At 41.7% G+C, this 24,752-nt stretch overlaps 1 protein-coding gene across 2 annotated transcripts in view; it reads left to right on the forward strand.

Moving 5' to 3' along the window:
- Positions 1-2,300: 2,300 nt before the first annotated feature.
- The window catches only part of SH3BGRL2 (SH3 domain binding glutamate rich protein like 2), a 34,129-nt gene continuing 11,677 nt past the window's right edge, over positions 2,301-24,752 (forward strand). The window contains exons 1-2 of one of the 2 annotated variants that reach the window (XM_066609741.1): positions 2,301-2,461; positions 16,591-16,776. In XM_066609741.1, coding sequence (XP_066465838.1) covers positions 2,417-2,461; positions 16,591-16,776 — 231 coding nt within the window. In that variant the 5' untranslated portion in view covers positions 2,301-2,416. Of the gene's footprint in view, positions 2,462-4,571; positions 4,635-16,590; positions 16,777-24,752 lie in introns of those variants that run through there. The other variant, XM_066609732.1, reaches the window with a different exon arrangement.

Here is a 24,752-nt window from a genome sequence, read left to right on the forward strand (position 1 = left end):
GAACAGAGTTAACAGGGAGCTGTACTTCATCTTGGTCATGCAGAAACCAACTTTTGTAACTGAGTGCAAAAGGAGAGAGAAAGAAAGATATAATAGCTTGTGAAGATGTACAATTTCACTTCTTAAAAATTCTGTCATATAATTATTTCATTGTCTTCTTCCTAGGCTGCCTGCACCACTTTTGTGTATTGGAAAGATTTAACTGATTCATTGGGTGAATGTGTCCAGTTTATCCTCTGCAGAGCTTTCACTGGAGAATTTATGGCTGGAGAGCTATGTTTATTACAGCCCAACTCTAATTAACTCCCTCTGTGCCTAGGCACTTAGGCCAACAGGGCACGCAGTGCATCCTGCAGTGGGGGGGGGGGGCAGTTACCAAAGCCTCCTCAAGGTCAGGGAACTTTTGTTCCTTTACCTCAGGATACACCTTCACACCCCAATGAACCTCATTGGATCTACGCCAGCTATTTTGCTGACCAAAGAGAGTAAAGGAAAGGGAAGGGAACAGGGAACAGGGATAGCATCCCAGGGCAAATTGCTGCCACTGAGATCCATCCCTGCCCTCCCCCTCCCTGCTCAGAAACTCCTCTGTTCTTCCCTGCCTTGGCCTGCCCCATTCCTCTGACCTCTCCCCACCCACATGTCAGGTTGCTTGCAGTCCCATGGGTAGCTGCTAGCAGCAGGAGGCCACCAACACCAGTGCTGTTTGCAGCTGCGGCTCCAAAATGGCCACCCTATGACCATTTACAACAGAGAAATGTCTGTTGTGCTGTCATGACTGCTAGTTAGGATTGGCCTGTTGATCATACTCTGTAGCTTACTGGTTCTCCTTGCAGCCTGTGTGTTGTCCACTGTGTTGTTGTGCTGTCCATGTCTGTTGTTGCTGCTACATCTCAGAAGGGTAGTACACATACAGGTAGTACACATACATATAAGTAGCCCAGTATTCAGACATCTCCTTTATTAATCTTCTCACAGGGGGTGAGATGGTAGAAGGGAGATCCACCTGGTTCTGTAGATAAAGTAGGAAACAGAATATGGTTCAGGATATGAGAATGAATGAGCTTTGGGTGTCTGGCATGTGAACAATTTCTGGCAATCAAGAAAGTTAATTTTGACATTTCATGAAGTCTCTGGCACTCTCCACCCTCCTCCACTCCCCTTTTCTGAGGAGGGAAAGCCCAGCTAGTTTCCACCTCAAATGCCAGGACTAGGATGCCCACCAGAAGTTGGCAAGTGAATGACTTTTGCCCACTTCTGATGTTAATCAGCTGTCTAATAAAGAGTTCTGTGTGACTTTAGGACTTACATACACTGTATACACATATAGTCCCTCTTCACCCCAGCATGGTGTCTTTTCCAGTGGCTGTTGTTGGTGTCTCTTCTGTGTGTGTGAGTGTGTGTGTGTTTTAATTGTGAGCCCTTTGGGGATAGGGAACCATTTCTGGATTTATTTTACAGTGTAAACCGCTTTTTGAGCTACTCCTGTTTTACAGCGGTATATAAATATTTTAACAACCATGACAAAGATTATGTGTTTGCCATATAGCAACATGACCAAATGCTGGAAGTTCCCCATTTTTCTCCCCATATCACATGATTTGGGTGGGCTCCAGGCCAGGGTGACCAGGGTGTCACAACCGCCCAAGAGGACAAGGCACCCCAAAGTGTAGGACATCCAAGAAAAAATGTAGGACATGACAAAATAAAATCTAAAGACACTGGTATATTGATTTCATGTAGTTAATTGGCAGCCCAATCCTAGGCGTGTCTACTCAGAAGTAAGTCCCATTAGCGTCAATGGGGCTTACTCTCAGGAAAGTGTGGATAGGATTGGGCTGTTAAACATGCTATTACTTATTAAACTTAAAACTCTGTGGCTGCAATCCTAACCTCACTTTCCTGGGAGTAAGTCCCATTGAACACAATAGGACTTACTTCTGAGTAGACCTGGTTAGGATTGTGCCCTGTTGCGTATAATGCACTCATTGCAAGAAGGCTCTGCGCTGCCTGCTCACAGGGAGGACACTGAAGTTCTTTTCCAGGGGGCTTTTCCAGGGGGCTATAAAGGAGGGCCTGTCCTGGAAAAAGAGGACATCTATCAACCTGCTACGGCTGAGACGTGCAAAGAAGCCTTCTGGGGGCTGCTCACGTGCAGCACTGAACCAGCCTCAGGCTCCAAAAGGAGCGCGCTGCACCTTCCTTCCCCGGCGCAGCCTGAAAGACTACAGTTCCCAGGCAGCCTCGCGCACACCTTAACCCAGCCCCCTCCCCGTGGTTTACCTTCTGAATCCTGCCGCTCGCCTGAGGCAGAGGCTGCTTATCTTTGTGGGGTGGCGGCCGTTCAACCGCCTCCTGCCTCAGCTGCCCTGGGACGGCGGTGCCGAGCCAGGCGGCGAAGGAGCGGGCAGGAAGGATGGTCATCCGAGTGTTCGTCGCATCCTCCTCGGGCTCCGTGGCGGTGAGTGGCGAGGGAGCGGACCGACCGTGGAGGGGCAGCGGCTGGGGAGAGGGCGCCCGCCTGCGCCAGCCTCACCTGAGAGCTGGACCAGCGCGGGCGGGCGCGCGCTCCCCTTGCTCGGTGGGGGCGGAGGGCTGAGGGCAGCTGGCCGTGGCAAGAGCCCAGCCTGCGCTTCCAGGACCGCGGCAGCTGCGGCAGCGCCAGTCCAGTCCCGGAGAAGCTCCCTCCCTCCTCCGCGGCACGCACAGCAGCCCGCAGGGGCTCCGGGCTGCTCAGCCTCGGGTTATCCTCTCCGTGCACCAGCTGGGCGGAGGGCTGCCTGCGAGGCGCGTTGTCATTGCGGGTCTGGCTCTTCAGTCCGGGAGGATCCCGCTAGCCCCATTCTCCTGTGCTTGGCTTGTGTTCTGCAGCTGTTTCAATAGGAGGGCGGGAAAGATGACCTGGAAGTAAGTGCCCAAGCCGACGCATGTCTGCTCAGAAGGAAGTCCCATTAGAGTCAGTGGGGCTTACTCCCAGGGAAGTTTGGAGAGGATGGCAGCCTCAGAGCCCAGTCCCATGCATGTCTACTCAGAAGGAAGTCCCATTCAATGGGTAAGAAAGGGGATAGGATTGCAGCCTGTCAGCCCCATCCTATGCATGTCTACTCAGAAGTAAGTCCCATTAGAGCCAATGGGGCTTACTCCCAGGAACTTGGGGATAGGATTGCAGCCTAAGAGCCCAATCCTATGCATGTCTACTCAGAAGTAAATCCCATTGGAGTCAATTGGGCTTACTCCCAAGTAAGAGTGGATAGGATTGAGCCCTACGTCTTGTTGAACACAATGGAGCTTACTTCTAAGTAGATGTGCATTGCACTGTCTGACATTTGTGAGTATTCTTATCAAATGAGCCTACATCAACCTGTAGTAGCAATGAATTATTATTTTTAAAGGTATTTTTATACTGCTTTTCAATGAAAAGTTCACAAAATGGTTTACAGAGAAAAAACACATTGCTCCCTGTCCCAAAAGGGCTCACCATCAAAAAAGATGCAAAAGAACACCAGCAGACAGCCACTAGAGAAGACACTGCTGGGGTGAGGAGGGCCAGTTACTCTCCCCTGGCTAAATCAAAGAGGAAAAAAATCCCTCTTACCCAGTTAGCAGGGTCTCACACACACAATAACACACTTTATTTTATTTTAGTCAAATACTCCTATTCCTAAATGGCATGGGCTGTTAAAGGAGTTTAAATCGTTCTGCAACAATAAAATAGCTACTCTGTTAGGAAGCAATATTTTTAATAATAGGACTAAAATATGGGCTGAAAATCAGACCGAAACACATAGATATTGGATTAAAAACTTGCTTATGGGTTGCTTGTATTCTAGTAGAATGCCATAAAATGAGGAATAAAAATAAAATAAGAACCAAGACTTGGTCTGATTCTTTATACTTATGCTATTGGTGGTTTCAATTTATAATAGTGAAATTGATGAATATAGTGTTTATGTTGTTATCTACTGAGTAACAAATTCTGAGATGATTTAATCTTCCTTCAGAGTGATTGAATAGTTACATTGCATAATACAAACACCTCAGTAAAAGTGAGTCATAAGATTACTTAAAATCGAATAAACAATAAACAAATAATCAATCGAATACACAATAAACAATAATCGAATAAATAATAAACAAATAATCAACATAAGATTACTTAAAATCGAATAAACAAAAGCTGCCACTCCTGGCTGGAAGGAAAGACTGCTCTTAATATTAATTTTGTATTGCCAGAATCAAAATGGTCCCAAACTTCTGCTTTTAACTTTCAGCCTCACCTGTCAAAATGTGTCTCCACTAGCTATAGCTGGAATCCTGTGCACACCCTCTGATCTTGAAGCCTGTCCCATTCAATTCACTGACTGAACGTGGTTAGGATGGCACTGCATGGCTTTATCCAAGGAATGTATCCATTAGAGTTCACAGCCCTTGTTTTATATTATAGATTCTGACAATAGGAACTGCATTGAATCTTTGCAAAAAAATTGAATTGAGTTTTGGTAATGAATGTACTGTAAATAGGTTTAATAACTCTGAATATTTCAGTGTTTTCGCTGACTCATGTCATTTGAACTAAGATGGGGATTCTTGCAGAAACTGTAGCTTGGTATGAACATGATATCAAAGGTTCTAAGGTAAGCAAAGTGGGATGCAGAGAGCTAGAAGTTATGTCAATCTTGTAAAAATGAAAAATAAAATTTGAACTGCAATGCTTTGTACATGTTCCTGGGAGCAAACTCCACTGAATGTAACAGGACTTACTTCTGAGTAGCTTGTTTAGGATTATGTTATAAATGTGTTTTCTATAGCAGGGCATGGATGCTTTGTGTTGATAGTTCAAGAAGCTTTCTTTTGGTATGGCTAATTTTGCATCTGATCTGATATCCATTTGAAATGGCCATTAACATTTGTAAGAAAGCTGTTAGGGGATAAATGTTAATCTAAATGTTCTGCTAATGGAAGAGAGATCAGAGAGCTCTCTATAATGCATATTGCTTATGCTTCAGCAATGCTGTTACTGACCTTTGTATTTTGTGCAACATGTCCTTATCTATGGACCTTGTGATCCCATTGGAAGATTTGCTGGAAAGTGTTTAGCTGTGTCAATATTTGTGTTCAGTTTGCACAATGAAAGCTGCACCTATTAATACAATTTGGCTTGGAGTGTATGAGGGGTGCTCAGAAGCTGCCTGCAAACTGCTAGTAACAACTCATGAACCATTGTGGGAGCTTGCTAAGTAAATATAGAATCTTTTCAGAATTCACACAGTTGCTGAGCATGCATAACAGATGCCTTCCCTCCCTTTTCCACTGTTGGTTTGTTCTTGGCGCTTGGTGTAGTAATGCAATCCAAATGTAGTGTAGTAATGCAATCCAAAATGTTTCATCTGCATCACATATTTACAAATAAGTACAAGACTGCAGAGTCTCTGTGTCAGAGCGAATAGGCATGATCCTGTGCCCACTTTCTGGGACTTTAGTCCTGCTAAAATCAGAAGCTTGTTTTCTTGTTAGTCGCCTTTTCCTGAGTGCCCAGTTGTATATATAGAGCTCATGAGTGTATGAGTTATCCAACTGGATGGGATAGATCTCTGTACTATTCCCATTAGGGATCTCCATGTGTGCTGTGGCTTTTCTGTATGCATAACAAATGGAATCAACTGATTTTACTTCACCTGTAGAAATGTCAATTTCAAAAACGCACCCAACAAACTGCATAATAACCTATATCAAATGAGACAAAGCAATACAACGATCCACAGATTTTTGCAGTCTGAGCTGGATTGCTATTTTACTTCTCATATCCATCTAGTGTTTGGTGTTTCTGAGGAGACTTCAGAGTTTTGGTATTTTATGTTGTGTACAAAGGAAAGGGCAATCTGCAGATTGTTTCCACTGTAATGTTTATTTTGGTAGAGCTTGTGTAAGTCTGTGGAAGAGGCTGCACAGTAGGTTGTACTCAAAGCACCTTTGGGGATCAGCTTTAATTTCTGCACAGCAAATGAATCTTCAATACCAATGATATCTTGAAGCTGTAGGTAGGCCGTTGGGTATTTTGTCTTTGCTTGCAACTAGAAAGGAGCAGAAGGTTTCAATCAGAGATTTGCACAACCAAACGGTATAAATATGTCTGCATAGGGAGGCAATATAGGCAAAATTAACTGCACCTACTTCCATTGAAACAGATAGTAATTAAGCATCAGGAGAACCTTCAGTCTCATTTACTTCAGTGAGACTCATGTGAAGTTTTCCGTTGTGGTTAGCATGTCTGATTATTTGGTTTCCTTCTAATTCGTCCTCACATGTACTTTTGCAGAAATGCACAAAATGTGTGTGCATGTAGAAACTGCTGTGTTCTATACTCGTGCATTGGGATCTGCACTGGCTCTAGTACCTTGGCCATATATGTGCATTGCAGCAAATGTAAGTTAGGAACGTATTCCAACATGTGTATCCATTTGCAACCAAAGACCTCTGTGCTACATGAATCCCATCCGCCTCTGTCATGCACATACATACATTCTCCATGGCTGAAGTGAGAGCGTGGCCAGGTGAATGAGCGGGCACACCTCTGTCACCCCCCCCCTTTACTTACAGGCACCTTGACAGGCAACCTCCCTTCTCTTTGCCACTTCTCTTTGAAATGAACAGGACCAGGGGATGCTGGGAATCTTGCACCGCCACCCCCCTGCAAATTGGCTATTTGCCACCCTGGAAAGCTGGCTCATCACACTCACTGTAAATAAGGGGAAGGAGGTGGGTTGTTGATAGCTTTTTCTTGCTTTTTAGGTCTTTGTAATATGGGAAGATGTGATTTGGAGCTGCTGTAGCTCTTTTTTTTAAACCTTCTTCCTCTAACAGCACTGAAAGGAGGAGGAGGCTGCTGTGACCCTCTCCAAACTTGCTCTCACCAATGTGGAAGAAGATTGGAGCCCCCAGTGTAACAGTATGACCAAGAGCACACAGCAGATGGGCTGGGAGCTCATCTGTTCACCACCCCTCCAAGGGTGCCACTCCACACAATTGTTCTCAAGCCTTGATAGGATGATTAGAGAGCAATTCTACCCTTGTTATCCACTTTTCACTTATCTATTGCATATACAGAAATGTGGTGTATCTTGGAGGTAAGAAAAATATAGGTTAACCTGCCTATTCTGCACAGTTGCTGCATGTATTTTGAGCATAAGCAAACCAAACCATTTCTGTGCTGTGCTGGTTACTTATAGAAGTAAAACTCTGATCTTCAGTCATTCTGTAACAAAGTAAACAAGGTTGAAATGAATGGACCCTACTTGCAAATAATGTGGTCATTGTTAGGGTGCTAATCTGATACATACTTCAGATATATTTTAGGCCATGTTTCCCAAAGTGTGGGTCACGACCCACTGGTGGGTCACAAGCCCATATATCATGAGCTGGGCCCCTCCACCCACCCCTGGGTATGTTTGGGTCCAAATTGAAGCCATTCCGAAAGCAGAGGGTGCCAGCCCACTGATGGTGTTGACTAGAATGACTCATTGGGAGCCTTCAGAGGCCTCTTTGGGTCACACCAGTGACCAAATCTATTGACCTCGGTGGGCTTCAGAGTAGCCTGCAGAAACATCCCAACAGCTACTTCTAATTTTTGGAAATAACTTTTTGTTTGACCAGAAGTAGCTTTTGGATGCTTCTGCAAGTCGTTCTGAGGCCTGCAGAGGTCATTAGAGTGGGTTGCTAGCCCAGTGCAACCTGGAAAAGGCACATGGTAAGTAATTTTGTCCAGCAGTGTAGTGACCCACCTCAGAGGATGAGGTGGGTCACAATGCCAGAAAGATTGGGAATCACTGCTTTAGATGTATATAAAAATATGAATCTCTCCCCCATCATATTTAATGCAGTCTGTATGTTTTATTCATATAACTTGCTTAGTTAGGAGTACTTAAATTTAAACAGATTCACTTCGCACTGAAACAAATCAGACTACAGATTATGGTTCTGACATTTAATGGGTCTGGCACTCTGATCCCTAGGGTATTTATTTGGAAGTCAGTTGTATTGGTTTCTGCAAAACCTACTTACATGTAAGACTACTGAAGATCACAGTCTTGCCGAGTGTTCCTTTCCTCAAGTTATGCCTGCTGGGCAGAACAGGCATAACTCCTAAACTTCTTTCTGCAGACAGAACACTGATGTGCCTGCAGAAAAGATTACCCTGCTTTGGTGGACTTTCACCAGCCCAACCAAGGAAACTGAGCAGAGTTATGACGTGCATGGCAAGGGTGAAATGGAAGATAGAATCCTACGTTGGCTCACTTTCAGGCCTTCCCCCCAGCAATAGCATAGATCTGCAAAAGGAGAAGTATGGCCAGTTTACAGAAGTCAGTGTAAGAAAGTCTGCCACAGGGCAGATAATACTGTTGGGGCAGAAGAACCTTCCGCAGTGTGTAATGGGAAAGCAGAGATGGGGGAATGTTGAAATAATGATCTTGAACAGAAGCCAGTGCACTTGCATCTCTGCCTTCATCTGTACATGTTGGAGGGTATGGAAATAAATGTGCTGTAGGGACTCTGTAATGGGATATTTTTAAATATTGGTTTTAGTTCTCAGATCCATTACTGCTACTGTTTACTGAAGGCTTCGTGACTCAGCATGGTGGTGTGGCAAAGATTCATTTTTGTATTTGGCTTGTTTTGTTTTTTCTGGCCAGCCAGCACTGTTTTGCCTTTCTTTAGTAGGAAGATTTCTCAAGTGTTTCTTTTTTTAAGCTTATGTCACAATTGCTATTTTATTATACCTGCTAAAAATAAAAACCATTGGCCCAGTGTTTATACCTACCAAGATGGCAATCCACTTTACATGAAGGAGTGGCACCATGCATGTAACATAATGTGTGAGTTGAGCCTCTGCATGGAGTGCCTATGGAAGAAAAATCCCACCAAAAGGTGGTGGTGGGGGGGTGGGACAGGACAGGCCAACCTATGTCTTTAGACATCTGTGTGAAGTATTTTACACATTACAATTTGTGTATGGTAGGAAAGGTGTGCCTGGTTTTCACCACATAGAGCAGGGCTTTCCAAACTCCGACTCGGGTCATGTCTGCCCAGACAGTCTGTTGCTGTCTCCCAGAGTCCCAGAAGGGATCCAGCATCCCAGAAGGCTGTGCAACAGGCTGTTCAGGCAGACGTGACTGCCAGAGTGTCCTGGTGCCCAGATCTACTGGGCATGAACGTGATTTGGAGGCAGAACAGTAAGCTGCGATTCAAACAGGGACTGCTTTTTTCAAGTGCACTGATCGTGAGTTTGGCAACTGATGGCATAGAGGATTACTGGCCAAGTATGTGTATGAATAGTGTTAAGAAGGTTTTTATTCACACAACTACTTGAGCCCATGCATTTTAATTTATCAGCGAATATTGACCTATCACTGGTTCACTCACAGAGGACAGGGCATGTAGCTTGGTCATCATCCACAAGGTTTCAGGTTTGGTCTCTGTCTCCAGGTAGAACTGAGAAAAACTCTGTCTGAATCCTTGGAGTACTGCTGCCAGGTAGCATAGACAGTATTGACATAGATGGACCAATCACATTTTTATCTTCAGAACCGTTCCCTACTGTTGCCTGCTGTATGATGCCCAGATAGGTTTAATCATTTGGCTGCAATTATCCTGTGTTTGTATGGATCTGCATATTCTGCTAAACTGAATTGGAAACCCTTCCAGGAACAAGAATTATGCAAGTGATCTCTTTGTGAGGCTGGTGTTACTGAAAATAAATAGGTTTTGGTAAATTATAAAAAGTAGGCAGTACTTACAGTGTTTTCTATCAGAAAATCAATGAAATTAACCGCATTAAAGGAGACTGTTGCCAGTGACAACATCAATGAGTTTTTATGCTTTGATTTTGGCTAATAGCATCTTATCTCTGATAACTGTTGCTCTTTTGTTATACCAAATGCTGACTCTTCAACATGAGCTATAGTGTATAGAAATGAGCAGTTCTCCAGTATAATGTGCATATTGCCAGTCATATGGTGAGGGCTGCCACTGCTGGCAGCACTCATTTGGAAGATTTGGCAGTGGGAGGAGCAGGATCCAGGCACCCTTTGCCGCCTGTTCTTAGTTGTCAGAAATTAATGTCAAATGGCAGGGAGGAGGTGGCAAGAGGCTAATCTGCACAGTGGCTTGACGGCAACCCACTGCTGCAGAAGGGTCTCTGTAAAGACCTCAGTTGTTCAAGTGATATTAGCTCTCTGACACTGGCATTATATCCTAGAGTGAAAGGTAATATGAGAGATGAATGTGATTATGGTGTTGAGCACTATTTAAATACATAATGATGGAAAACAATTTGAATGGCTTCTGGCTGCACAACATAATATATGTGGAAAAGACATGTTTCTTTCTCCACATTCCTCAGTAAATGTTGACCTTTTGTTCCACTTTCCAACAAAATGTCTGTATTCTAAAGCTGCAATCACATACGCCAGCAGTTCCCAAACTTTTTTGACTAGCGGCTCCCTTGACTTACTGGGTCACTGACCATGGCTCCCCATTAGGGCTACAATCATATTCATTGTATAGGTGGCCGGATTTTTGTGAGGAATCATCAGAGCTATAGCTCACAGTTTTGGAACCACTGCCATATGCACTAAGTGCGGCTTGCTTCTGAGTAGACATTGCTAAGATTGTGCTGTCTTTTGAGAAGTCTTAGCTAATTGGTTTTTTTAGTTACGAAGGGGAGAACACAAATAGTTTTTGGAATGTGCCAGTTTAAATTGTGAATTTGCAGGATCCCTGTCTGGCTACTCAACATCATCTATAAACAGTTTAATGTGGACATTTGCTTTCAGCCAGCTCTTCTTAACAATCTACTGATTGTGCTTTCAGGGGAAACTTTGAATGCATTCGCTTTGGTACGCAGAAATTCTTACCTTATGTGTTTCAGCTGGTTGACAAATGAATTGTCTGTTGAAAGAGCTGCATACGCTGTGCTTGTGGAGAAAGTTGATAACAGCACATTTCAGTGGTTATTGCATTTTTGTTTGTTCTATAGTGCTCCTGGTTCTACTGCTACTGATAAAATAGACGATGAACAATTAAAAAAAGAGTGCGTATTTGGCAAGCGTAAGCCTTTGCTCTCACCCTCCTTTCATATAAAAACTCTGATACGATGCACTTTAGTTTTTTTTTGGGGGGGGGGTCACTGAAAGAACTGGAACAAAACATGTGCATCAGTCAGACTGCTGTCTGTGACATCTTGGCCTCTCAAAAAGGGACAGGCTTTTTGGCCTGTCCCAGAGTTGAACTGACCCACCTATCTATTTGTTTCCTGCCAACAGCACATAGTGAACCCTTTTGTGAGATCTTTGCCCTGTCCAGTCCATCCTCTTCACTGACCTCTCTTCTTTAAGACCTCTGTATCTCCACCACCCAGCCATTCTGTGACTGCATGCAAGCATAACAGAACGCGGTGATCAGCCTGATCTCTCTTGTACGTGTTCTGTTTTTCTCAGCTCACTGCATCCCTTTTCTTCAGCTGTTTCATTGCGGAGTTTTTTCTGTCTCTCCTTAAGGCTGTTCATGCATTATGGATTAAGAGAGTGTAAGAGTTTCAAATCCTGTGTGAGTGAGTGAGAGAGAGACTGACATGTTTGTATACACATTAGTATCATTTCCTTAGCTTGTGTATAATTGCAGTTTCCCTTCCATGTCTACATATAGTGGAGTGCACATGTGTAGCCACATTTAACTGTGGTGGTGGGTACACATTATTTACTTGCAATCTGTAAAACAGCCTTTAGCTCCACTATATACCTTACCATCTTCCCAGTCTTTAGCCCCCTTCTACTTGCTCAGTATCTCTGTCTCCCTTTCTAATATTTAGCTCATGTTCTCCCTGGGTCATAAGAACTGCTATTAGTCACAGTTCTGCAGTATTTTAGTGTTTGCACACAGTGAAAAATGTATGTGGTTGCTTCAGATATTGTGGTATGCTATAAGGATTTTTCATCTTGTACCTCTCAGCTGTCATTGCCCTTGTTACCCGCTGTACCTGCTGCCAACTTTCCATCACTGAGCCTTTCCTTTAGCATTTACAACAATGTAGAAACGGCCCATGACATCAGAGCTTCTAGCAATGAGAAAGAGTTTGTATGTGACAGACAGTGGCCAGTTTTTTTACCCATTTATGTACCATTTTCTCAATAGTCTCTGCTAGTAATTTGGCAGCCTAGAGTGAACAGTTATAGTTGAATGCATATGAACATTAAAATTGTTGACTTTTTGTTGACTGAAATATGAAACAAAGTGTGCCAAAGGTACATTGATCATGAATTGTTTGATGATCTTCTAGAAGCAGTGCCTTCAGACATGATGTCTTGCATTTTATTTCCGAGAACTAAGAAGCAAAAAATATTTCTAATTTGTATCATCAATCTCAGCATCGCTGACTACTGGTACCATAGCCCAACTGTTTACCTTTCCGGTCTCGTGGCCCAATTGTAACCGCTGTCTTTTCCCCCTAAAATTCATGCTAGGTCAGACCCTGTATACATTACAGCAGTGGTTCTTAAATTTTTAGCACCAGGACCCACTTTTTAGATTGAGAATCTGTCAGGACCCACTGGAAGTTATGTCATGACCAGAAGTGACATCATCAAGCAGGGAAACTTTTTAAACAACCCTAGGCACGCACTCCTACCCATACTTACCCAGGAGTAAGTCCCATTTATTCATTATTAAAAGCATAATACACAGTGGCCTGTTAAATTTCCCCAAATGTAGTCAGATACCACGGTAGCATTTAATATATTAAAAATAAAATATTGAAATGAATGGGAACCCACCTGAAATCTGCTCGTGAACCACCTTGTGGGTCTCAACCCACAGTTTGAGAAACACTGCATTACAGTATCCTGTAATATTGAGCAGTGGCCAGTCGGATGCCTCTGGGAAGCTTTCTGGTAGAGCTAGAACCTTTTCTCTAGCAGTGGTGCTCCCGTCTATTGTATCTGATGACGGAAATGCCCACTTAGCGAAAATCGCTGCCATTGACAGAGTTATCCTCAGTAGAATACTGTTAGTGGTTCTATTATTTCCCTTTCCTACCACAGCGTTTCTCAATGTTTGTCCTCCGCTGTGCCACTTCACATGGTCCACCTATTTGAAGAACCACTGGAAGTAACTGGCAACGACATCTTTGCCAGTTACTTCTGGGAGGCCAGATGCAACACAACAAACACTAGTAAGAGGCTCAGGGTTGATAGGAGGGCTTTTTCAAGCACAGAAAAACATGTTTTGGAGCCTCCTACTGCGGTTTGTTGTGTCGCATTCCTTGTCTCACTGCCAGGCAGCAAGTGTCCAGTGGTCTCATGAGTACCACCAGACAATACCTCAAGTACCACTGGTTGAGAAACACTGGTCTGCCACATTGGTATAATGCAGAGGCTTCCTTATTAGAGTTCCAGTAGCAGCAAGCCATATTTAAACAACATACAATGAAAAAACTGACTTATTACTCAATACCTACACCTGTTATAACCAGGTGTGAAGAAAGTGTTGTGTACACACAGATATAAATAGAGATTTGGGATCTAGTTCTTGCAGAACTTATATAGTATTAGTGCTTAGGATTTTACATTGGCAGCCTTATTTTAAAATTAGTTAGGTTAAACACAAGCAGATATGCCTTATTAACTGCCTGTATTCTAGTCTTTTATTTTTAAAAGCTGCTTTTTGTGGTTCCTTCAGTTAGTTGTTTAGCTGTTGACTTTGTTCTGCCTGAGTCCTGGTTAATGCAACCAACAGCTTTCCTTGAAAGGTGTCTGTGCCTTTAATAGCTTCCATGAGCAGCTTCTCCTAGAGCAGCCATTTTCAACCACTGTGCTGTGGCACACTGGTGTGCCGTGAATGGTTCCCAGTTGTGCCGCGGGAATTTGGGAGAGGGTCATTTATCAATAGGACCACTGGGGGATGTGAGCCCCCAATGACACAGCACAGCGTACCTTGTCAATTGTCAAAAAGCTGATGGTGTGCCTTGACCATTTTAGTGCCTTGCCAGTGCGCCGCAAGATGAAAAAGGTTGAAAATCACTGTCCTAGAGTGCTGGAGAAGGCCTCTATCCAATCAGGATCTCTCTTTCCCTGTCATATGCAAGAGCCTTCCACAGGTCATTTGGATTCATATCTCCACCTAGCTATGTAGGTTTGAACAAGTTATAACTATCGCTCAATTCAACCAATCTTGCAGGGCTGTTGTTCACCCTCCTGTCAAAATCAATAGAATTTAAGCATGCTTCCTTTTGGCTGAATTATGCCTCATATTTTTTTCCTGTAAATGTAGCATTCATTGTTAATTGCAAGATCTACATTCACCTCCCAATAACTGCATGCTGTAAGCTCATAAGTATTTCAAAGGTAAATGTATCTTTGTGTTCAAGTTCTTTAATGCATAGCTCTTTTGTTGAGCACTGGAACAAACTAGACAAGATAGATTCATGTATGAGAATCCCTTGGGGGAAGCGATGATTACAATAGTGATTACAATATTCTTGCTTTAGAGAGTGTCTCCTTGGCTCATGGGCAACAGCCTGGCCAAGACCTCCACCCTCTTGGGAAGTAGAAAGCATGAAGAAGTACAAAGCAGGGCTGAGAACATCTAGTGTGGTGACAACTGGAAGGTGCAGAATGCTCCAGTGAGGCTTGAGGTGCTTCTCTATATTGCACCAAAAGACCTGTTTGTCCACTGGCTGTACTGTGAACCTATGGAATAGATTAACATGGGGATCTCCAAACTACAGCCTGGAGGCCACATCTGGCCCCCCACAAGATTTTATCCGACCCGCATCAACTTAAAATATTTTTCATTGCAATTTTTTTGCTGTTTGACATTTTTACTCATTGTACATCATTTCTCAGTTGAAGCATGGCATTGTTTCTTTGTAATTGTCACATTTCTCTTGTTATGAATCGCATCATGATGATTACAAAAAAAGATCCAAATAAAACTTATTCATTCATTTAAATTTCATTTCTAAAAATGATTTTGGCCCACGAAAGTGTGTAAAACATACAATGTGGCTCTTGTACTGAAAAGTTTGGAGACTCCTGTATTGAGACAATAGGTTACATAAACACCCTTCAAGCACTATTCAGATTACTCACAAAGTACAGGGGAGGACTAGATGATCTTTCAAATCCTTCTCCACCTCCAATGTTCTACAATGCTAGAATATGAAACTACTGATATACTTCACTTTCAAATTTTTTTGTTAATTAAAGGATGTGCGTTCTACCTTTTTTCCATTATAAGCATATGGGATGGTGAACAACAGGACAAAACAAAATAAAAACACAAGCCAGGAAGCCAAACGAAGACAGTACTACCAGTAGGATAAAGTCTGCATTGGGCAAGAGCGTTTTAAAAACAACGAACACAAACTTAGAGAGCAGGCTGAAGCAATACAGATTCATGCAGTTTTCCCAGCACGTCATTTACTGGCCGGAGACACACGCCTGGATTATTGGAGCAATGCTTTGTTAAGGGGCTATGCTGAGGGCCTGAGAAAATCAGTGGCCAGTGGCCAAATCAGTGACTCAGTGGCTATTTGCCATAACAACTGCTTTGTTATCAGCATCTCAGGAGAGATGCTGATGTCTGTAAGCAGATGTTCAATTAGTTGGAATGTGCCACATATTTCAGTATTTGGGGCATGGGGAGGGTGGAAAATGTATTGAGCAATATGCTAGCTGATTTCCAAACACTTTTTGTCAGCCATTAGAGGTTAGTTTTGTGAACAAATTAAGTGTATTTCTTGTACAATTAGCTGTCTGTGGTTCATATAGGTATCATCTTTAAAACGGGTGCTGTTGATGAGCTTGCCGTTTTGGAGCAGTGCCCTCCAATCAATCTGTTCAGTTCCTGAAAAACAGCTCAGTGCGTTTGCCTCTTAAAAATGGGCTGATGAAACCTGTAGGCAAGACTTTTTGAACATTTGCTACATGCCCTATAATTAAATCTTATGCTTGTCTTTGTGAATTGCAAATTGGGGGAGTGCTTTTGGTATAAGGCAGCTGCAATCAATGCGATATCCATGTGAAAGTACACAGTGAGGGCTGCTAAGACACAAGATGGAGATTCTGGGTTGGTTTATTGACAGCAAGACATCCCTAAACGCCAATCTGCTGCTGGTAGACGTTGCTTGTTTAATCATACCTCTGCAGTTTGATGAACTGCCTAAATATTACCAGAAATGTATTGTATGCTAGACAGAATGACTGACGAGAACACATGAAAGGCATTTATTCATTTAAAGGAAAAAAAATGTTTCTAGTATCTAGAATTAATTATGCAGGCTTATTTCTGTATTGTTTGCAATCGAACAGGTGTTTAAATAATTATGAAAGACTTGAAAGAAAGAAGTTCCTCTTATCAACTCCACACAAGTTGGCTGACAGATGAAATTCAGAATATTTTATTTAATAAACCGATTTCCAACATAACATGTTTTTTAGTCAAAATGACGTATCTGAACAAGCTCTGTGTTTCCAGGCTGAAACATGTAATTGTCTTCGCAGCTCCTAGTTGCATCCTAATTTTGTTTTCTTTCCACAGATAAAGAAGAGGCAGCAAGACATTGTACGATTTCTGGAAGCCAACAAGATTGAGTTTGAAGAGGTGGACATTACAATGTCGGAGGAGCAAAGGCGATGGATGTATAAGAATATTCCTCAAGACAAATGGCCTGAGCAGGGCAACCCACTGCCCCCCCAGATTTTTAGTGATGATGAGTACTGTGGAGTAAGTAACTCTCAGATACTTGACTTTGTGGCAGTGTTGGCCTTGACCATGAAATATCAATCCTCATCTATGAAAGTTTTATCAGTTATTTTTCTTCACCATACAGTAGTGCAATCCTATTGGAGCTGACTCTAAAATCATTCCCACTGTGCTTAATGGGACTGACTTCTTTCTAAGAGCCCAGTCCTTTGCATGTCCATTCAGAAGTAAGTCATCGTCAGTGGGGCTTACTCCCAGGTAAGTGTGGATAGGATTGCACCCTAAGTGTGTTTAGGGTTGCAGCCTGAGAGAGTGGTCATTGTGGTTTTTTTTGTGTTTCCAACTGCTTGGTAGAGGAGTATGCTAGCCTATAATGTAACATATGGACTGGATGGGTAACTCATTTCTCAACTTTGGGGAAGAGATGCAGCACAATGGGTAGAGCACATACTTTGTGTGCAGAAAGTCTGAGATACAGCCCTTGGGTAGGAGACTGGGAAAGGACTTGACACCTGGAAAACCCAGCCCTGAGGAGTTGAAAATTCCACCTCAAGTGGTGTTGGAGGGAGTTGCCCTTTGCTCTGTCCTTGCCTGTCACCTGCCCTGAGTCTGGCCTCCTTATCCATATTCATTGTCACCACTTCCTTTTGTGGCTGGTAGAGAGAGGAATGGGAATTCCTCCCCTAAAGGAAGTGTCATTGCTTTCCCTTTTCTCAGTGCTGGTGGTGGAGGCAGCAGCAGCAGCAGCACTGGATTTGGAGGAAGGGAGGCAAGCCCTCCTCATGTGCCTTGCATGCTTAGAGTTTACAAGTATTAGGTCACTAGGCAGGTGGGTAAGCAAACTCCCCCAGTGCATGCCAGGGTGATGAGCAACAGAATTTGGGGTGGGAGTTGAAGGGTGGTTCAGCCCAGACTGCCCCCGAACAAGAACCACTGCCAGTCAGCATAAATGACAATAGTGAACCACTGCTGAGCTAAACAAAACAAGAGTCAGAGGATTGATCCATCCGTTCATCTATTGCTATTTTCTAATGCCATTAACTCCGTCATTTATCTTTTGTTAATCTTTGTCCTGCTGACTCACATTTCATTTATTTGGTTAATTTCACATTCTGGCAATCATCATTGCCTCTCATGTTAAATGCTTGCTTATTGTTTTCTAGGATCAAGTTGCTGACTGTGTTGATTCTGGTAGACAGTGGCAAAATGAGAGCCTTAATGGAATGATCACATTCATAACCATACACTGTAATATTACTAGGATTATATGGATCCAAAAAGTCAAGATTACTTTCCAACCCACTATTTAACTGTACTTAACTGTAACTCCCTGGGACAGGGAGCCATTAGTTATTTGATTTTTCTCTGTAAACTGCTTTGTGAACTTTTAGTTGAAAAGCGGTATATAAATACTGTTAATAATTAATAATAATAATACTAAGCAAGGATTTCCATTTTAATTCTAAGGCATGTGTTTTGAAGGAGTTTCATTCACAGGTGTGGACTTGAAGCAGTTTCATTTGTCAGCACATCTTTTAATGCCTGTTTGTATACTCCTATCCACATTGTGTGTGTTTGAAAATGATCTCTGTTCTACTTACTAGCTCCTCAAAGGTCTTGATCCCTCATGAGTACTTCTAGGAGTTACGTATGTTTTCAAAGTACATACTTTGTACAACAAAGCTACCTAATCTTGTCGCTAATCCCCACAATGAAGATGTCGATGGGATTGTAAGGTCAATGAGAGCATTCAAATAATCGCAAAGAAGTCCAATTTGCTCATTATGGACAGAATGCCATTTTATCTTTTTGTGTTTGAGGGGTGGAGAAAAGGGCAAAGTTGTCAGCAAAAGCCCAGTAACATGCAAAAAATCCCTGTGTGTGTCAAGAGCATTTATATACCTCTTGTCAACAACAGCAAAAAAAAAATTGTAGTGGTGATATTTTTTTATTCATCAAATGAGTTAGTTATATCAAGTTCTTTGAGAAGAACTTGTTGCATTTGGTTGAGTAACCTGAAGGGGTTCTGAATGAGAAAATTAGAGACTTGGTGGTTGAGAAACTTAACTTGCTTGTCTTCTATGTGGAGGATTTTTTTAAAATGAAAAAGCATTTGATCTTTGCTTCATACAGTTAAATTTTTTCCCCAAGAGTACTTTTAGACATCAGTCCCATCCCGTCCCGTCCCGTCCCCCCCCCGCTGGTGATGCCTGGGAAACCAAAGCAAGAAGCAGCTGGGGCGTGTTTCTGTTGGAACTACTCTGTCTAGCCTTGGGCAGAAGGGGCTGACCCTTCCCCTGTCATTCAACTGTCATTACAGGCCAAGCTGACTATTGACTTCTGTGTGTCAGTCACCTACTTCCGTGATCCTTGGAATGGGCCAACATAACTGATGGCTGCTTTAATCCCTTTTATGGTTGTTTGACTGAACTGCCTTTGCAATTATCTTTAATGAGTATCTGAGCTTTGAAAACTGATAGCTGAAAATGGGAGTCTTAGTCCTGCAACTATTGAATCACGGGTGATCTACCTCTGATTTGCAAGTATATTTTTTCTGCCTTTTGAAAGGTAGCCAAGTCGTGTTTCTGATTAAAGGGCTGTTTCATGTGCAATGAAATCCATGCTTGTTAAATCCTTTGATATAATTATGAGTGATTTCTCAACCCTGGATTCTCCTTTTTATGTGTTTTTGAGTGACTTGGATGCAGGGGGAGCTGTTTAGAGCTTGAACAGAGAATCCAGAAGTGGCTTTACTAAAATATTTCATGATTTCTACTTTATAAAATAGTAAGATTCCTACTTGCGGGGTCACGTGGGAGAGTCCAAGCCACAGGACGTTGGAATTTGGAGCTCCGGTAACTGTACTTTGTTTTAATTTTCCCTGCTAATTTGGAGAGTTTTTTTGTCTTATTTTTGCTTGCTCGTCAACTAAGGAACTTCTTCCCAGCATGATTTTGCTCTTATAGACTTCAAGTGCTCAAGTTTGATATGCCTTGTCCCTGAGTTTGTTTATCTTCAGTCAGTCTGTCGTTATCTGACCCGCCATTTCCTTGTGCAGAGCTCAATTGTTTTGTCTCCGTCTAGTCCTGACCTTGAGCCTTCATTACCTTCTCTGAAACAAACTAAATTAGAGAAGTTTATGCTATCCTGCAACTCTAATTCCAAAGAACTCTCTCTGAGTCAACTCCCCCTGCAAGAGTTTTTCCAGCCTGTGTCTCCCCTTTTGAAAGAACAACTTTTGCTGGAAACTCAGCAGTCATCTCAGTCGGAGGGGAGTGCACAAATGATTGATGGAGATCCTTGTGAATTATCTATGAAGCTTAAGGAATATTCTCAGTTGACGGCCCAGATGGTATCTTCTATATTTTCTCAGATCTCCCATATATTGAACCTTTTAAAGGAGCAACACCAAATGATTTCTAAGCTATCAAATTTTTTTGTTAAAAATTTTTCTCAATCTGCATTGGAGATGAGACATTATACTTTAGCCTCAACATCTCACTCTAAGTTTGCCTCTGCAACTTCGATGGAACATTCAAGCCAACTGGTTTATCAAGCTTCTGCAGCTGTGCTATCTTTTGATCAACTGGCACCTAGGAGACACCCAGCCTGGTCTACAATCCAGTTGGCCAGAAGACATCTAGCCTCCTTCCTGAATGTTCCTGTTTCTAAAGTGGATTTACGGAATTCAGTCCATCTACCTTCTGTTCGTCGCCCTCTTCGTCTCCTCCTGGAATTTCGTTCCTCATATATTCCGAGACTCCTATTTGCCACCACCAGATCTTTCCAGAAAGTAGGTATATCTGTCCATCGTTATTTTTGTGATACCTCCGTAACCAAACTGGTTCCATCTAAAATTTCTCTTCAAGGAGGAAATATGGACGTTCCCGCGTCAGCACAGTCTCCCTGTTCGGCAAAGAATGGTTCCTCTACTATACCTCTTTTGGATTGCTCTTTGTCTGCTTCCAAATTATTTCCCCTTCCTTGCCCTCTAGAGGCTGCTAAACCAGAAATTGCATTTTCCAAAAAAAATCTGTTGTCTAATTCTTCTGTAGGACCGGATGATCCTTGTTGTAGTCAGCCTTCTCCAATGCCTATTAAGTCGAATTTAGAAATCTCTACTGATGCTCTGATTCCAAATGATGTTCTATCTCTTCCAGTTGTTCCCTCTAACCCGAATCCGATGCCCCTTTCACATACATCCCTTTTTCCTACTTGTATTATTAAGAAAAGTTCTTTATCTGACTCTTTTCGTTTAATTGATGCTTCCTCTCAATATCCCCCGCCTTTAAATTTTGATTTTATTGGTTCTAGTACGTTAAAAAACAACGTGATTAACAAATTTACATCTGGCCCTCCTTTAGATACTCAGTCCACCCCTCCTAACTCAGTTATAACTCAGCTAGAGGTTTCACACGATCCTCAAGCTTCCGCTAAAAGTCATTCTGCTTTCCCCTCTCCCTGTTGACTAACTGATTGTTGTTCTCCTTCCTTGCATAACGTTATGACTATTACTATAATTTCATTGAACATTTCGGGGTGGTCCAGAAAAGCTTCAGATAAAGATTTCATCAATTATCTGAAAACTTTTGATGTAATTTTATTTCAGGAGACATGGTCTTTGTCTTCCCTGACCATTCCTGGTTATACTCCCTACCATTTACTGGCTTTCAAAAATAATATTTTGGGACGTCCACGTGTTGGACTTTGTTGTCTTGTAAAGTTATCATCACCTTTTTCCTTTTCTCATATACCAATTCAATCCTTGTATTGTCAAATTTTTCTTTTACAGATAAATTCTCTTAAGATTTTGCTGTTTAATGTGTATATCCCTCCTGCTGCTATTACTCCCTCCAATCTATGGGAATCTCTTGAAAAATTTATAGAAGAAAATTTAAAAGCTTTTCCTTCTGCTTTGCTGATAATAATAGAGGACCTTAATATTAGAATTGGCCCCAGTAATTCTGCGCTAGTCCAACATATGAACTGGGTTATGGATGACCAAATCCCTCCTTGGCTCCATCTTCCAAGTGTTTCCAAAGATTTATCCTTTAATAGTTATGCTGCTTCCTTTGTCGATTTATGTGCCTCTGCTAATGTAGTTATATTAAATGGCTCTAGAGGTAATGATTCTCCAGGAGAATTTACTCATTTTTCAGTGAGAGGCCCGAGTGTTATTGATTATGCCCTTGTTTCCCCTGATCTCTTACCTTTCCTCTCTGATTTCTCAGTGGGCCATCGTTCTGAGGGAGATCATCTTCCACTTTTATTAACATTTTCTTTTCCCCATGATGTGCCCCACTCTTCTTCACTTCCTTCTAACCCCAGTCGATCTTATAAATGGTCCTTTACTTCACAGCAAGCTTTTTCCCAGTGGACTAATCACCCGGAGACTATTGTTCTTATCCGTAACCTTCTTTCTTTTTCTTCTCCATCCTCAGCTATAAGAGATTACGATTCTTTAATTGATTCTCTAGTTAATTTTCTTAGCTCCTCTAGTTCCTCACAACCATCCAGGGTTCCTTTTAACCATAATTCTTGGTTCGATGCTGATTGTTGGCAATTAAAGAAACAAATACGCTCTCTTTTTTTTCATTCGTTCTCATCCAATTCCATCTTTTTTAAGAGACTATTTTTATTTACGCAAAACATGCTACGATTTATTTGACGAGAAAAGACATCAGTATGCTCTGCATAAGTGGGATAAATTACATTCTGCAATTATTTCCCATAATCAGAAGGCCTTTTGGACTTTAGTTTCCAGGTCAACCTGTTCAATCTCAAATTTGCTTCCATCTATCTCTGCAGTTACCTGGGTTGACTTTTTTTCAAAAAAATTTTCATCCTTGTCCCCAATTCAACCTCACAGCAATACTTCACAGGATTTTTTGGAATGGCCTCCAGTTTCCCCTAATGAAATATATGAGTTAATTCTTTCTTTAAAACCCGGTAAAGCTCCTGGGCCCAATAACATTTTGAATGAGACTTTGTCTAATAATCCCAATTGGTGGGCAGAACCACTTGCATCTTTTTTTACCTTGGTTAATTCCACAGGTCGTTTTCCTGATGCCTGGTTGACATCTACTCTCATTCCAGTCTATAAAAAAGTGGACCCTTCATCACCTTCAGATTATCGCCCAATAAGTTTATTATCAAACATTGGAAAATTGTATTCAAAGTATCTTTTAACAAAACTCTCTTCCTGGGCAATTTCTAAAAACCTCCCCGGAAAAGAACAGATTGGTTTTCGGGCAGGAGCTTCTACCCTTGACCGTATTTTTACGTTGACTTATTTAGCAGAGAAGTATTTTATTTATAATAAAGCTAACCTTTTTGCTGCATTTGTTGATCTCCAAGGTGCTTTTGATTCTGTGAATAGAGACCTTTTATGGTCCAAACTATTTAAATGGGGAATAGACTTGCGCTTATTATTCCTGCTACGTCAATTACACTCTCAGAATTTTTGTCAGGTTCGGATTCCAAATTCTAATATTCTCACTGATAGATTTCCTATTCACAATGGTGTCCGCCAGGGTTGTATCCTTGCTCCCTTATTATTCAATTTATTTCTATCTGATTTACCTTCTTTTCTTTCTTCTTCTACTCATTCTACTCCGGTTCTAAACAGGGTCCCTGTCTTTACTCTCTTATATGCAGATGATGCAGTACTATTATCTCTAACTAAATCTGGACTTCGCTGCATCTTGGCTAAATTTCAGGAGTATTGTACACTAAATGACCTAACAATCAATTCAAACAAAACTCAAATTATGGTGTTTTCCCGCTCTTGGTCCCCTATAACATGGACGATAGGTTCAAATATATATAAGCAAGTCCAGTCTTATAAATATTTGGGTCTTATATTTCATTATAAACTTTCTTGGACTCTTCATAAGAAAGCTATCACTTCATCTCTTTCTCCCCAACTTAAAGCAATTTTAAAATTTTCTTATAATGAAGGTAACCAGTATGTTCTTGCTGCTATCCAGATCTTTCAGTCCAAAATTCTTTCTCATTTGTTTTATGTTGCCCCAATTTGATTAAAGTAATTAATAAGGATATTGATCAGATCGCAGCATCTTTTTTTCGTAGAATTCTAGGGATTCCAAATTTAATTCGTGTTTCCACAATTATCCTAGAATTAGGTATCCATCTTCCAACAACTACTGCCTGGTTACTTACTTTTAAATATTGGCTTAAACTGTTTTTAAATTCTCATTCCGGTTCCTTATTATATGATTTGTTAAGAGATTCTTATTTTTCTTCTTGGTTTCGGCTGGTAGAAAATAAACTTGCTTCTCTCGACCTCTCATTAGAATCCCTGGCAGATATGAGTCTTCCAAGAGCATATTCATTCATAAAAGACAAGCTCTTAGCATTTGAATTTAATTACCTAAGTAATAGTCTCAATTCTGTTTGTTCCCCTCTTTCCCTTGGTTTGGCCCCATCCTTTAATCATGCATCTAATTATTTTTATACATTAACCAATCCGTTACATAGACGAGCCTTTATGTTAGCTCGCCTCAACATTTTCCCGTTGGCAGTTCATTCTGGCCGTTTTTTTAACATTCCTCGGGAGAAAAGGCTCTGTCTCTTTTGTCATGAGACTCCTGATTTTTTGTTTCATATACTCTTTCTTTGCCCAGCACACTTTGATATTCGGAATCATTACCTTGGTTCTTGGATCCCTTCTGACCTTATCCCCTCTGATATTATTCTCTCCAAGTTTGAGTGATGTTTGTGATTCCTTAACTGCAGCTGTTGCTGGTTATTTATCCGAGATCCTTAAAGTAACGCTGTTAGAATTTAAATAATTCTAGAATCTTGTTTAAATTGTTGAGTGTTATGCAAATTGTCTGTCAATTGTAAAGTACAATTGTTAATCATTTGATATGCCAATAAAGGTTTCAGAAAGAAAGATTCCTACTTGCTGTATATGAAGTACACCAGCAGAAACTGAAGGGAACTGGTAACAAAAGTGTGAGGATGGAGTTGTG

Source organism: Tiliqua scincoides, chromosome 1 (genome assembly GCF_035046505.1).
Source record: "Tiliqua scincoides isolate rTilSci1 chromosome 1, rTilSci1.hap2, whole genome shotgun sequence".
Taxonomy (NCBI): domain Eukaryota; kingdom Metazoa; phylum Chordata; class Lepidosauria; order Squamata; family Scincidae; genus Tiliqua; species Tiliqua scincoides.